Source organism: Sander vitreus, chromosome 9 (assembly GCF_031162955.1).
Source record: "Sander vitreus isolate 19-12246 chromosome 9, sanVit1, whole genome shotgun sequence".
Classification (NCBI taxonomy): domain Eukaryota; kingdom Metazoa; phylum Chordata; class Actinopteri; order Perciformes; family Percidae; genus Sander; species Sander vitreus.
The window spans coordinates 4,765,533-4,781,009 of NC_135863.1; the positions used below are offsets into that span (position 1 = coordinate 4,765,533).

The following is a 15,477-nucleotide window of genomic DNA, read 5'->3' on the forward strand; positions in this document are numbered from 1 at the left end:
TACAGTGTTTTATATTTGTCAGTGCCCCACTGTATTTTTACACAATCCCCACAGTCCATAAAGTGGAAATGTTTGTGGAACCAGCTTTATTAGTCCAAAACAGTGTTGAATTCTGACACAATACCATTGTGTTTTCTTCTTTCAAATCCATTTCTCAAGGCCTCACAAGTTGCATGTTATTCATGTCTCTCCCTCTACACATATGCTTCTCATCTTGTATCTGTGTAATTCCTGTTGTGGTTATTGTGTTTTTCATTAGTCTTTATTAGCAGTAAACTACCACTGCTGCTCAAGTTAGTGTGAATTCAAGTAAATCTCACACTCAAATGACGTGGCTTGCCCAGACTTTAAAGCCCCAAGCTCTTAAAAATGTGTTTTGCTTTTACTTCACTTGAATGTTTGAGCGTCACTGTCTATAATGATAAATGTGCCGAGTTTGATTGTAGAAGCCTGTTTTCACATTTATCTGCTGAAGAGAGACATTTCCTCTGCATGCACTCTCCGCACCCTAAATCTGAATTGAAGACGTGTCAGCACGAGCATAATTTTGTGACATGTTGTCACAATCCTGGCACAATATCCATTCTACTCAACTGTGATGTGGAAACTTAAAATCTTCACTTTTATGTAAAGTAGGAGACATTGTGTTCAGCAGTTACACTTTTGAAAGTAACAATATTTGCATGTTAATAGATTCAAAATGAGGAAGGAGTAGATGTAATTTAAAAAACATTTTTAACAAGGTCATTTTTTGTGGAAAAAAAACATATGAAGCAGATTGTGGTGTTATGTCTTAAAACAAGTTTGGAGGAAATTTAAAGCAGAAAGATGAATGTATCGTTTCAGTGTACTGTTTCCAGACATTAGCATGTCTATAGCAGTGGCTTGATCAACACCACCCACTCTCCTGTCTCACCCCTACTGTCTTTTGGTCTGACCCCCCACCTCTCTTTCTGCCTTTAACTGATCAGTATAATCACCACAAAAGGCCTTTGAAGACATGCTAATGTAAATTCCCAGTGTGTTTGTGTCATTGAATGCAACTGTCTCCATACACTAACATTGCTGACACTGCAGCTCTTTGACTGTTCCTTTAGGCAAAGTGGAGAACAGCAAACGTGGAATAACGTTTTTGTGGAGGACAGAAGGGTGGTCTCATCAGTGAATATCTTTGACGTAGACAGCGTGATCTTTTTTACACCGTAAATCAGATTGTTTTAAAAGCTAAATTGGGCTGCATTCACGGTCGCACACCCTCTTCAGTTCGAGGCTGATCACGTGACCCGCGCGCCGTCCAATCCCGTGCCAGAAAAACACGGCTCGTAATTTTGAACAGACGGAGTGCAGCCAGACAGAGCTGTGTATCACCAATGCTGCCATTCAGTATATGGTAGCAAAACATCGGTTAAATCCTTCCCTGAGTAATGGATAGTTGTATCTCTTGTCATATCGGATGAAGACAAACGTTTTGTGTGATAAATATGAGTTCTCATGTTATCACCCCTGGACCGTACCGGGCCACAAAACTGGTAAGTTAACATTGGCTGATAAGGTCACTAGCTACGTTAGGTAACGTTAACTAACCTAGAGCTGGCTGCTAACGTTAACTCGTTCGATAAAATGCGTCAACGGCAACGCTATAACGTTAACTGTAAAGAATATCGAACTTAAATATAACCGTTTGTTGTTTCGGTGATACACGAGTGTTTATCACGGATTTATGGTCTTTCACGAGTTTCTACTTAGCCACTAACATTAACGTCAATCCAGCTGGCCAAGGTTAACGTGAACTTATTAAATACGTGGCTGTGCTTTTTCCTCGAAACTGTTGCTGCAACTTAGCTAAGTTAACGAATATTTTAATTCCCATGAGTGTACCAAATGTTCTCTGAATGTTAATCGATACATTTTTTTGGTCTAACGTTCTATGGTTAGTTATAACATGTCTGTTTAACTAATTTAGCTTAATTTTAACGTTACGTTACAATAGAAGATTAGGAAAACCAGCAAATATTCACAATTCAAAAGGTGGAATCAGATACTTTACTCGTATCAATCGTTATCAAAATTGTTAACAGTTATATCAGTCGATTAATCTATTATTTGTACCGCTGTATCAAAAACTAGCTAACCTATTCAATCCTCGTCGAGCTGCCCTGTCAGATCATTTCAATTGCCCTTTTTTTGTACAAAGTACAATGTGACTTGTTTTGACACAACTTCACTCTTAACCAATAAAAGTCAAACAGCTAGCTAGCTAGCTAGCTAACGCTGGATACTGAACATTTGAGTCCGAATGTGAACTGAGGCAGGTCAACTTCACTTACTTCCAATGTGCATGAATCAGAAAAGATTTTTTGCTGGAGTAAGTTACACTTACAAGAGGAGGTGGGAAATAGTCGTAAGTGGTCAAAATTCCAGCAGGTTAGCGACACTTGTAGTACAGAGACACACTTTACAGTTAACTCAACAGTGTTTGACCTGTGGCCCTCTGGATGACTTCGAAGAAGACCACAAGCCAAAACATTTGATCCTACCGTTTTATACTACAAGTGTTGCTGGAGTTTTCATCCTTTTAGGACCACTAATCTTTCAGCACGACTTGGTTCTCTCTATTGTTTGTCTCGACTGTGGAGAATTTTGTTAAGTTTGTCTCAGAACGATGCTTGAGACAAAACATAATTATCTGGTGTCCAAGCCAGAAAGGTTTGAAAACCTCTAATCAAACTGCACCAATGCTTCTTCAGTGGTCCTCGGGTCGACGCTGTCAGGAATGTCCCTCAGGACACAGTAATACTAGGACTGCAACTAACAATTATTTTCATAGTCGATTAATCTGTCGATTATTTTCTCGATTAATCGATTAGTTGTTTGATCTATAATGTTTGATCTATAAATGTCAAAACATGTTGAAAAATGTGGATCAGTGTTTCCCAAAACCTAAGAGGACGTCCTCAAATGTCTTGTTTTGTCCAAAACTCAAAGATATTCAGTTTACTGTCACAGAGGAGAGAAGAAACTAGAAGATATTCACATTTAACAAGCTGGAATCAGAGAAATCTTATTTTTTTTAATAAAAAAGATGACTCAAACGATTAATCGATTATCAAAATAGTTGGCGATTAATTTAATAGTTGACAACTAATCGATTCATCGTTGCACCTCCTAAGTAATACAATAAAATAGTTTCTTGATTTAAGTTCTACTGTGCATGGGCACTTTGGTTTCTACTAAACTCCCCCTCTCTGTTTCAGTGGAATGAGGTGACTCGTTTGTTTCGGGCTGGTATGCCCATCAGGAAACACCGCCAGAATTTCCGGCACCACGCCGCCTGCTTCACCGCCTCTGCCTCTGTGGATTGGATGCACCAGCTGCTCCGTAGCAACAACAATTTTGGCCCTGATGTCACCAGGCAGCAGACGGTGCAGCTCCTGAAGAAGTTTCTGAAGAACCACGTGATCGAAGACGTGAAGGGTCGCTGGGGCACAGAGGATTTGGAGGACAACAACACTCTGTACAGGTAGGCAGCGTTTTGGAGAAACTTGCTTTTTAATTATTCAAAAAGGCACTGTGAAATGTATGTAAAAATTGATGTGCTTCCGCATACAAAATTACGCACCTCCTCCTCTTTTTCTCCAAGATTCCCCTCCACTTCTCCTCTGAAGCCCATTCCCTGTCCGGCCTCGGCCTCGGCCCCTGGCTCTATTAAGAAAAAGCCTTCATTCAGAGACAAGGAGAGTTTCTTCAGGTTTAGGAGTATCAAGAAGCAGCTTGAGAACGAGACACAGGTAAGCTAGACTGGACAAAGATTATTGTATCTACAGTATGTTATGTACAAGCTATACTTAAAACACAGTCGCCGGTTTGAAGTATGGTCTAAATGTGAAATATCATCCATTGTGTGATGGTGATTTATGCTCTGTTTGTGCCTTTTTTAGGAAAATGTAGATCCTGCCCTCCAAGCAGGGGGAGAGAACGAGCCAATAGGAGAGCAGCAGGTGCTGAGACGAGAGCTGACGGTGGATGATGAACAGGAGATCTGGCGAGACATCACCCTGACCCAGTACGAATGCACACATTTAAACTGAAGGGGGGGGGGGAAAGACTTTACTTTTTGGTGTCATAGACATTACAAGTTTGTTACAAAGCAATGTTGTCTTTTATTTGAAGACTCTGTAGAATAAGTACGGACAAAGAATCTGAGACCAGAAAGTGAGGAAGATTTTTTTTTTTTTTGTGTGTGTGTGTGTGACTAAACTTTGTGTCTTGTGTTTCAGCCTGCAGAGGATTCTGGGCGTTGGCTCTCTTGATGAGGTTTTAGACCAACGTTATGTTAACCCACAGAACATCATCCATAATATGACCAAAGTCAACAAGCATGGAGTGGTCACACTGGACGACAAGACCAGTAGGTTTATACATCAGCAAACGATGTTTATCGAAAGAAAGCATTAAGCACAGCCTGCGTCGGCCGTTGGACCGCTAGCGGCGAAAACGCAGGTCTGCCCATTCATTTTGAATGGGGGTAGTGCGTTTAGGCTGTGGCAGGGGTTGGCGAAAAGTTGAGACCGACTCAACTTTTGGGGAAAACGCAAATCGACGTCATGCTGCGGTGGCCAATCATTTAACCGGCGATCAGACTTGTCAGTTAGTTTTGAGGCAGTGTGAGCGTCCCGAACAGGAAACATGACTGCCTCTATCGCTGCCACAAGAAAGTTTTAAAACCCGAAACGGGAGCACTGAACTGCAGAGGAGTTTTGTGTAACAGCTGAATGTTTGCCAAACAACAAAGCACGGACGCTCTGTCTCGCTCGTCCCTTTTCTTTCTCTCGTTCTCCTCGAAATGAAGCTGCCTTCAAGTGAAGTCGGAAACGTCGAGATCTACAAACGATCTAACGGAATACGGTAGCTGTGATTATATAAAGTCTACTTGTGCTACATGGGGGGTGGGGGTTAAAGAACACAACAGCGTCACACAAATGGGCCGTTATAGTGACACTTCCACACACTGTGGAAAATCGCCAGATCGCTGTTTCCTGGTCTGAAATCAGCGTAACAATCTTCATACTATAGCGGTATTCAAATTTATCTTCTCTATTCGCTCAATGGTGTTTTAAGCCCCCAACGTCTCCTTCCAGGCAGCGCTGCCTGGAAGGAGACGTTGGGGGCTTAAAACACCGATAAACTCTCTATTCAGCCCCTGTCATTGAACACCTCTTTTCACTGGATACTTAGATTCTCTTTTCTTTACCATGGATACTGCTCACTTTACAGCTGTAGTCCACTAAAACATGAGCATCAACAACATGACATAAACTATTAGGATTCTGTTGTTTTAGGTAATACAACCCACAAACAGTACAATATACTGTAACTAGCAACCATTCTAACCTGTTAATCATTTCTCTAGATGACCTTCCACACTGGGTTTTGTCTGCCATGAAGAGCCTGGCCAACTGTGAGTAGCAACAAGTTGCTTAGACACCAGGCCTCCTGTGCTGCATGGGGGGGCGAATAACAACTTAAATGCATAATTTTTTTAAAAACTTTAACTACATTTTGTATTTTTGGATGTTTAGAATTCTATGTCAGTTTATTGAAGCTCATGAATAGGTTTGTGTTGGGAGATTTCAAATAGCCTTCACTCTCATGGTAGCTGCCGTAACGCGCTGTTTATTTCCAGGGCCGAAGTACGACAGCGCACAGCCGTCCTATCCCGGCTTTGAGAGGGACGTCTTCAAAACGGTGTCTGATTACTTCTACAGCCTTCCGCAGCCAGTACTCACATACGAACTGTATGAACTATTTATCAACGTCCTGGGTATGTACTGTGGACTCATTCCATGAGGCTTTTTGCCTGACCATGAAACTGCAGTTAAATGGGACTGCTTTTAAGAGGCTTAGTTTTAGTGGGTGCTGTTGTCTTCCGGTGATGATGCTCGAACTGACAGGATTGTCTGCAGGGTCTTCACTCAGTTGTGTTGTCATGCTGTTCCCACTATGTGGTTGCGTGCTCTGACCTCTAACAGTGCCTTTTGACTGCTAACAGAGGTTCTGGTTGTTGTTACATCTGTTTGTGGAGTCCTAACAGCGATATCAGCAGCTGTACTCTGTCTATGCCTGTTATGTGTTGTCTCTGACTTTCTGATGGTTCTGTATGCACAGGAAAGGTTTGAACTAACCAAACCCTCTCCCTCCCCTTCACTGTCTGCTTGCACTGACACCCTGCCTGCTCCGCTCGGCTCTCTCTTTCTCTGCATCCGCTCTCAGTGTTTTGCGGCTATGTTGCAGCGCCCGCAAAACCCCAGCGCGGGAAGCGCAAGAAGCCAGACCTCCCCTCAGTCCTACCTCCAGCCAAGACTTCTTTCCGCTCCACAGAATGTCTCCTCCTGTCGCTGCTCAGACGGGGGACATGTGACGAGACGGAGTCGCCAATGAGAGAGGTGATTGGTGGGACGCTTCAGTCGCGGCTGGCGGCGCTGGAAGGAGGCACCGCCAGCGCGGGTGACTGTCGGTTAGGTGGCAGCTGCATGAGTCTGAATACAGTTGGTTCTACGAGGCCTCGAACCAGGAGTTGCTCACTGGAAACCGTCCTAGATGACTCTGCCCCGCTCACCAGGCAACAGCTGTTCCTGTCCAATGACAGCCTGGCATCCTGCGCCTATAGCAACAGGTGCCAGGATGACAGCCCCGTCGTCATAACACCCCACAGTCATACCGACTCTAAATCTGTATCCAAAGCAACCCCCTTAACTTGTGAAAAGGCTCCAGGAGGTACAACTAGAAGGTACAGCCGCTCCTTGCGGCCGCGCAGCGTAGGGAGCTGTCTGGACATTGTCATAGAAACCAGGGAGGAAGATGACAAGGAGACCAGGTGGCAGGGCCGAGCAGCCAGCTGCCTCAACGTGAACACTCCTGCAGACCAGCATCACTCCTCCTCCGCTTCACGTCCTCCCTCGTTGCCCTCCTATCATCCCTCCTTTTCCTCCTATCATCCTTTCTCCCCCTTCTCTTCATGTGCTTTGGCCAAAGTACAAGGGCCCCATGCTACTACAGGACCAAGTGGGCCCAGACCCGCCTCCAGTACCTCTAATCTTTTGTCACTCCCTGCGCCTGCTGTTGCCCGGCGCTGCCTCAGCTCTCTGGATGTGTCGAAGCCTGTTTCACTGTTCAATCCGCCTGTCCGTGTGCCCACCAGCATCTCCCAGCCCCCCCAACCCAAACCTGAGCACAGTAAGACCCTCTCACCTATACCTGTCTGTGTGTCTGCTTGTCTATTGATGTCTAATCAAACTAACTACATCTAACATCCAACCACTGCTGGCATGTAAGGTTTTAACTCAGAAATACAACTTGATTGTTGAACTCAAATTCAAAAGGTGAAGTCGAGATGTGCAGAAAATGACTTCATGTATTTGTTATAACATTTCTAAGGTTTTAGTAAATACATTGACCAAAGTAATGAAAGAGAGCACTGGTTCAACGTGCATAGAGCTCATATGCAATTTAAGCCTTAGATTAAATACTTTAAGGCAGTGTTTCCCGCAGCACTTTCCAGTTTAGGCGGCCCGCCTTAACAACACGCGCCTGCCGCCTTAAGTCTTCAAAAAAAATTTAAATATCCGCCGAGTTACTCTGTCCTGTTTGAGTGGCTGCAATGTACAAGTCGCATCAACACAGTCACAGGAAAACAAGGTAACGGCGAGTTGTCAAGATGCCACCAATCGCAACGGAAAGAGCATTTGCTGCCCGTGAGTGTAACTGTCGTTTATTCACATTTAAAGGGATAAATCGCCATTTCACCGTCGCATGTGCGTCTGAGTTTGTCAATAAATTGTGCGGGCAGCTGGGGCATGCCCGGGCAGATGGACTTACCGGCGCGTTGGTATATGGCGGGCAGAGAGCATTTCTCTATCTAGAGATAGAGCTCTCTCTCTCTCTCTCTCTCTCTCTCTCTCTCTCTCTTTCTTTCTTTCTTTCTCTTTCTTTCTTTCTTTCTTTCTTCTGGTCTTCACATCAGTGAGGCTTTCTTCTCTTGTTTCAACGAAGTGAATAGAACTGTTATCACCTCTCGCGCGTGGATTCTCAACGTCCCGGCTGCTGCCCGGTCTTTGAGACACAGCTGTTGTCTGTTGTTTTTTTATTATTATTTTTTAAATCGCTACACGCGGTTCACAACACACGGTTAGTTAGCTTAGTTAACACTACACACAGTGAAATTACGTGTCCTGTTTTTATTTCACGCGTACTATCTGCTTTGAGTGAGTGAATCTATGGGCTGAGCTCTGTTATCTCAGAGCTGTTTGTTTTGGAGAAGATTTGTCAGGTGAAGTGGAAGAGAGTATGTCACGGAGGATAATGGGAGCCATGCAACTGTTATAGCACTTTTTTTTTTTTTTTTAATAGTTTAATGAGCTTAAAATTGCACATTTTTGAAAAGCTGGTTATTAATTATAAGTTATTATTGAAATGTAATACTTAGTGTATTACATTCCCACCATAAAATGTTATATTTATCACTCTGATACCTGACTCATCTTACACTGTAGCTGTAGTTGATTAATCCTGTCGTCCATTCATTTGTCTAATCGACTGAATGTGATGTAGCAGTGATGGATGAATGTGGCCGATTCTACTGCTGTGTGTTTCTGTACTGATTGCACTACAAACGTCCCCAGTCTCCGCCATTATCACTGTGTGTGTGTGTGTGCGTGTGCGTGTACAGGCCTTCTCCAGCCTCAGTGTGAGCGTGTGGCCATCGAGGCCCTGCAGCTTTGCACGCTCCTCCTCCCCCCCAACTGCCGCAGGAAGTTGCAGCTCCTTATGAGGATGATGTCGCGCATCAGCCAGAACGTGGACATGCCCCGCCTCCACCCCGCCATCGGCACACGGACACTGGTGAGGCACAAAACTGATGATGATGTGATGATCTTTCCTTCTTTTTTTTTTTTTTTTTACATCGTTTTTTTCTTCTTCTTTACATTTATTTATTTGTGTCTTCGTGGCTGTTTTTTTTTTTTTTACTGCTTGTCTTTATTTACCCGTTTCTCTTGTCTGTTTTTGTGGTTCTCATTCCAGATGGTTCACACGTTTTCAGGCTGTGTCCTGGGCAGCGCAGAGGAGTGTGATTTGGACGAGCTGTTGGCTACCAGACTGGTGTCATTTCTAATGGACCATCAACACAGCATCCTCTCGGTCCCAGAGTACCTTCTCAGTGCTATCAATGACCATATACAGTACCTGCGCACTGTACAGGTACACCCATAAACTATTAACATAGTTCATCCTGGCTGCATATGGACAAATAGAAAACCACATACACAAATAAGTCATACTATGTAATACAATGTATATATCAGACGGTATGCAAACCCTAATGCAAAAACAAAAATCTGGTTCAAACTGTAATAAATACTTAAGGTGCAGTAGGTAAGACTTATAAATCAGTCCCTCCAGAAAAACGCGATTATGTGATCGCATAATCAGCCAAAGTCCGCATATTTATGCAGGGCCGCATTTTTTTCAAATACGCTGCACCTTCGCCGCATAAATTGCCGATTTTCGCGCATAATATGCGTGGCTTGCATGATTTCATAATCCCCGCATTTTCGTTGCAAAAAAAGTCACACATATCTTCGCAGAAAGTTGGAACATGTTGCGTTTACCTCACACAAGAGCAGCCATTTTCCCCTGTTGCCATGGGAACGTTATGAAGTGACGTAATTACAACGTGAACGTCATCGAAAAGCTGCAAACCCCGCGATGAAGCCATGATGAAACTGCAGTTTTTGCAAGTTCCAGCAATTTCATCGCATAAAATTGCATAAATGTCCCGCATATTCCATCGCATTTTTTAAGAAAACGTCCCACATAATCAAGGATTTTTGCCCGCAACAATCATAAAAAAACTCAGCATTTTTCTGGAAGGACTGATAAAACTAACTTTCTGTCATATTTGCTAAAACTGACCCTATGTTCCAGTAGAACTACATGAATCAGGTACCACCTACATAGAGCTGGGCAATATATCGATATTATATCGCTATCGTGATATGAGACTAGATATCATCTTAGATTTTGGATATCGTAATATGGCATAAGTGTTGTCTTTTCCTGGTTTTAAAGGCTGCGTTACAGTAAGGTTATGTCATTTTCTGAAGTTACCAGACTGTTGTAACTGTTCTATTATTTGCCTTTACCCTCTTAGTCATTATATCCACATTACTGATGATTATTTATCAAAAATCTCATTGTGTAAATATTTTGTGAAAGCACTAATAGTCAACACTACAATATCGTTGCGGTATCGATATCAAGGTATTTGGTCAAAAATATCGTGATATTTGATGTTCTCCATATCGCCCAGCCCTACACCTACAGCCTGTAGTGCGATTTGCAATCTGCGTGTCAATCACTGCTCATGCAACGCATTCATTCTCCCTTGTGGGGGGAGGGGCTTAGGAGACCAGTTTGGGCTATAGCAGAAAGGGGGGAGGGACTGAGAAGTTGTTGATGTTCAAATGTTTTGGCTAAGTCCTGGATCTTCCCAGTCCTACCTACAGCACCTTTTAAGGATTAGAAAGTAGTAAATAACAAGTCAATAAACTTAACACCCCTGTTTTAGCTTCATTTTGAGCCTGACACACACCATCAACACAGTGAAACGGCCATGTGTAGTTTATCAAAGTCATTTTGAGATGGTTTCATAAGGCAAGGCAGCTTTATTTGTATTTCAGCAACAGGGCAATTCAAAGTGCTTTACATGAAAACAGATATAAAAAAATTAAAAACAGATTTACATGAAAACTGATTAAAAAATTAAAAACAGAGAAAATACGAGACAAAAAAAAAAAATGACAGTGCAGTATAAGAAATTAAACATTGAAGAGCAGTTAAAACAGTTAAATATATAAAAGCAGATAAAATAACTTTCCTGGACTCAGTGATCCATTTTTCAAGCCAAAGCTTTTTGACCAATATGACAGATATATCAAGCAGTCAATCCATATTTTCTAACCATCTCACCCACTATGGGTCCAGATGCTTCGCATGGCTTTGAGGTTTCATTCCCCATAGTTACAGAAGTTTTTCCTTTTAGTATACTCTTATCATTTTCGATGTGGTCGTCACCGCAAAGCTTAGTTCTTTTCTTCGGCAAACCTTGCAAAACCCAGTACAGCCCTGCAGACAAAAATCTCTTAATAGTCCAGAACGTTATCTTAAACTATTTTATTTCTTCTGCAGTCTGTCTCTAAATAGTCAAGAACTCGCTCAGAGTGTTTGTAGACTATTTTATTTTTATTTTTAGGCCTTCTGCCTAAATTAGTTAGTTACTTTGACTAACTTTTTGACCAGCCCAACACCTGTCTCTTCTGCCCAACGTCTGTCTCTTCTGTCAACTATTGTCATGCCTGCATCAGAGAGATAAAGATGAAAAATAAAATAGGAATTTCTCTTTATATGCTTATATAGATTGTTATACAGTGTCAACAATGCAGCTTCGGTATCAGAAATGAACAGTTATTTAAAAAAAGGCAACATCAAAAAGATAGGTCTTCAGCCTTGATTTAAAAGAACTGAGAGTTGCAGCAGACCTGCAGTTTTCTGGGAGTTTGTTCCAGATATGTGGAGCATAAAAACTAAACGCTGCTTCCCCCTGTTTAGTTCTGACTCTGGGGACAACAAGCAGGCCTGTCCCAGACGACCTGAGAGGTCTGGGTGGGTCATAGTGTAGTAGCAGATCAGAAATGTATTTTGGCCCTAAACCGTTTTTAGTGATTTATAAACCAGCAAAAGTATTTTGAAATCAATTCTTTGAGGCACTGCAAGCCAGTGTAGAGACTTCAGAACTGGAGTGATGTGATCCACTTTCTTGGTCTTAGTGAGGACTCGAGCAGCAGCGTTCTGAATCAGCTGCAGCTGTCTGATTTGATTTTTTAGGGAGACCTGTGAAGACACCGTTACTGTAGTCAAGTCTGCTGAAGATAAAACTTTGTAATTGTCTTAATGTGGCTGTTAAAATTCAGGTCTGAGTCCATGACTACACCAAGATTTCTGGCTTTGTCTTTTGTTTTTAACATTATCATTTGAAGCTGAGTGCTGACTTTTAATCGTTCTCCTTTGCTCCAAAAACAACCACCTCAGTTTTTTCATAATTTAAGAAAATTCTGGCACATCCAGTCGTTAATTTGTTCGATGCACTTAGTCAGTTGTTGTATTGGACTATAGTCCCCTGGCGATGAGGTTATATAAATGTGTGTGTCATCCACATAACTATGGTAACTTATTTTATTGTTTTCCATAATTTGAGCCAGTGGAAACATGTAGATGTTAAACAGGAGAGGCCCCAGAACGGAGCCTTGGGGAACTCCGCACGTCTTATTTGTATGCTCAGATGTATAATTCCCTATAGACACAAAGTAGTCCCTATTCTTTAAATAAGACTCAAACCACTTTAGTACCGAGCCAGAAATGCCAACCCAGTTTTCCAATCGGTCTAGTAATATGTCATGGTCGACCGTATCAAATGCAGCACTGAGATCAAGTAATACCAAGACTGAAATTTTGCCACTATCTGTGTTTAAGTGGATGTCATTAAAGACTTTAACAAGAGCTGTCTCAGTGCTGTGGTGTGGTCGAAAACCCGACTGGAAGGCATCAAAACGGTTGTTTAGTGACAAGAAAAGGTTGAGTTGTTGAGAAACCGTTTTTTTCAATGATTTTACTTAAAAATGGAAGGTTTGATATCGGCCTATAGTTGCTCATTAGTGACGTGTCTAGATTGTTCTTTTTTAAGAGTGGCTTAATGACTGCAGTTTTCAGGGCCTGTGGGAAGACACCTGAGAGAAGAGATGTGTTTACAATATGTAGAAGATCTGTAGCCAAACAATTCGAAACATTTTTGAAAAGGCTTGTTGGTAGAATATCAAGGCAGCAGGAGGTTTTCAGATGTTGTATAATGTCCTCGAGGTTTTTACGGTTTATCATATGAAATTGGGTAGTGGGGCAAACTTGATTCCAGCATCTACCAGCTGCTCCATCCGGTCAGACACACAGACATACAGATGTTTTTTTTTTTTTGTGGTTTGTTTCTCACTCTCCTGACCCCAGATCCCCATCGATGGGGTTTCCAGTGTCGATGGCGGCAATCCAGTTTGCCTTCCAATGCCCATGTACGCATTCTGCCGTCAAATTAGTGGCGCTGAGTTTGAACAGCAAAAGCTGGCCTCTTCCCAGAAGGCCATGGAGGAGTTGCTGGAGATGCTGCTGACCGACCAAAACATAAGTGAGAAGGACAGACGCAAGAAACTGAAGCAGGTAACAAAACCAGGGTAAACAAGATGCTCGATGGTGTTTTAAGCCCCCACCGTCGACTTCAAGGCAGCGCTGCGACCGTCGACTTCAAGGCACCTAACCCTAACCCTTGCCTAATCCTAGTGCCTTCCATGCAGCGCTGGCTGGAAGACGACGTTGGGGCCTTAAAACGCCAAACACCAAACAAGACACTATTCGACTGTTCAAAAAGCAGTTCTCACTAAGTATACTTAATTTCTCCAAACTTACCATACTCCAAAACGGAGGACATATGGGTCGACAACAAACATGTTATATTATGTGGCTATGTGGACATGAAAGTCAATCACTCAGTCATGAGTTTAATTGTCTTTGCTTCAGTTTCAGAAGCAGTACCCAGACATCTACAGTCGTCGGCTCCCCTCCTCGGACGGGACTAACGACAAACCAAAGATTAAACCTCCACTTCTCAACATCAAGAAGACCAAAGCATTCAGCATCAGGAACTAAAACCAACCATACAGGTTGTCACCATTATAGAAGCCGCAGTCATTTTTTCGCTGCACTGTAACTGCACTGATACTTAGAGATCTCGAGAATTCACTCCTCATTGCAGCCGTTAACTCTTTCTTGTTACATTGTTAGTTATTCCCGCCGTGTCTCATGTACTGTATGTAGTAATGGGAGAGTTAATGCAGACTGGAAGACGTGTGTGTGTGTGTTCATGTTGTGTTTATGTGTGCGACAGCTGAATGATGAAGGCAAGTTGACAGTTCAGTTCACATTTGATTACTGTGTTCAAATATAATATGGTTTTATTAAGCAGGTTTTTTTTGGTAAAATGTTTTTGAGTAACATCTGTGTTAATTTGTCACATTTTCTCTCTACCCATTTTGTGTGTGTGTGTGTGTTGGGAGAAATAATTCTATTGAATTCTATGATCACTGGTCCATATGGGAATATTTAGATTATAGATTTCTTAATTTATATGAATGATGACATTGGGAGCAGTGCTTAGATATCCTTGCTTGAGGTGTTTCTTGTCATTTTAACTGTTTTTATAGACTTCACTAAACATTTTATATCATAGATTCTCAAGTTTAATTTAAAATGATCTTTAGTCTTTAGAAATGGAACCTTTTTTTCAGAATTTTCATTCTTGTCCTTGTGACTATTTCTTTTCTTCCTTTTTGCTTTTTAAAGCAATTTGTACAGCAATGTTTAAGGTTTTCTCATCGGGGCTCTTCTGATTTTCAGGATCTCAGCTTTTTCATATACAACTCCGTTATTTTTAAATGGAGCTGGCCCTTCCCAGTTTCTTTCATTCCTTGTGTTTGTGTGTCTCTTATCCAACCCATCCCTGTTTAGTTTATTGGATAGAGAAATGTTTTGCACTGGATTTAGGCATTGTAAATGGCCAGCAAGCTTCTGCCAATCCTCAGAATAATTAATTCATACACATTTAATGTATATTTAGACTCCCTAAAGAAGGTTTCCCTAAACACCTGTCATAATTGGGGTTAAAGGTTGCTAATGCTTATGAATTTAACCTTGCATGTTTTCTCAACAGCTGTGTGCATTGCCTCTAATGAGAGAAACCAGTGTCAAAAGGCATCCATTCATTTCAGTGATGGACGCTATTCAGTAAACAGAAGTGCAATACAGAACCCATTTTATGTCAAGTGTCTGAGGTAACATGTTTGGCTTAAAATTTCAAGATTTTTTATTTATCTTATATGAAGTATTAGTTCTACCCTGATGTTTGTCTATACCTCAAAAAGTGTGTGCGTGCATGTGTGGGTGTCTGACATCAGCAGTGTTTTTGGCAAAGAATTTTACAGAGGAGTGTTATATTGTACGCCTACACAGTTGTGCTCTTCCTCTACATTGTTTACTATGCAAAGTCCTGGGAAATAAATCTGTTTAGCTGTTTATTTATATGCCCTTGTCCTGTTTCTATTTGCGTGAGAGAAATTGATTGAATTAAGTCTGTTTTACTTTATTATAGCATTACTGTCAGCCTTTTTTATTAATTTTTTAAACTACATCCAGTCTTCATGTTGCTGTGAATTATACTGAGCATGTTTATGATCCCCAGAGGATGAACCCTTTTCTTGCTTTCCTTTAATGTTTTTTACATTGGATATACAGTACAGTGTCTCAGTTGCCATGTAATTAGTTATA

The 15,477-nt window shown here is 41.8% G+C and overlaps 1 protein-coding gene across 3 annotated transcripts; it reads left to right on the forward strand.

Moving 5' to 3' along the window:
• The first annotated feature begins 1,322 nt into the window (after nucleotides 1-1,322).
• Nucleotides 1,323-15,231, forward strand: depdc1a (DEP domain containing 1a). 3 transcript variants are annotated; one of them, XM_078258396.1, is made up of 12 exons: nucleotides 1,323-1,529; nucleotides 3,255-3,520; nucleotides 3,641-3,788; nucleotides 3,939-4,063; nucleotides 4,278-4,408; nucleotides 5,411-5,458; nucleotides 5,684-5,821; nucleotides 6,271-7,233; nucleotides 8,726-8,898; nucleotides 9,079-9,255; nucleotides 13,111-13,317; nucleotides 13,675-15,231. In XM_078258396.1, exons 1-12 carry the CDS (start codon nucleotides 1,482-1,484, stop codon nucleotides 13,801-13,803), a joined length of 2,553 nt encoding a protein of 850 aa, XP_078114522.1. In that variant the 5' UTR covers nucleotides 1,323-1,481; the 3' UTR covers nucleotides 13,804-15,231. The 3 variants fall into 3 exon arrangements, with proteins under 3 accessions (XP_078114522.1, XP_078114523.1, XP_078114524.1); XM_078258397.1 differs by having other exon boundaries at nucleotides 6,379-7,233; XM_078258398.1 differs by lacking the exon at nucleotides 6,271-7,233.
• The last annotated feature ends 246 nt before the right edge of the window (nucleotides 15,232-15,477 follow it).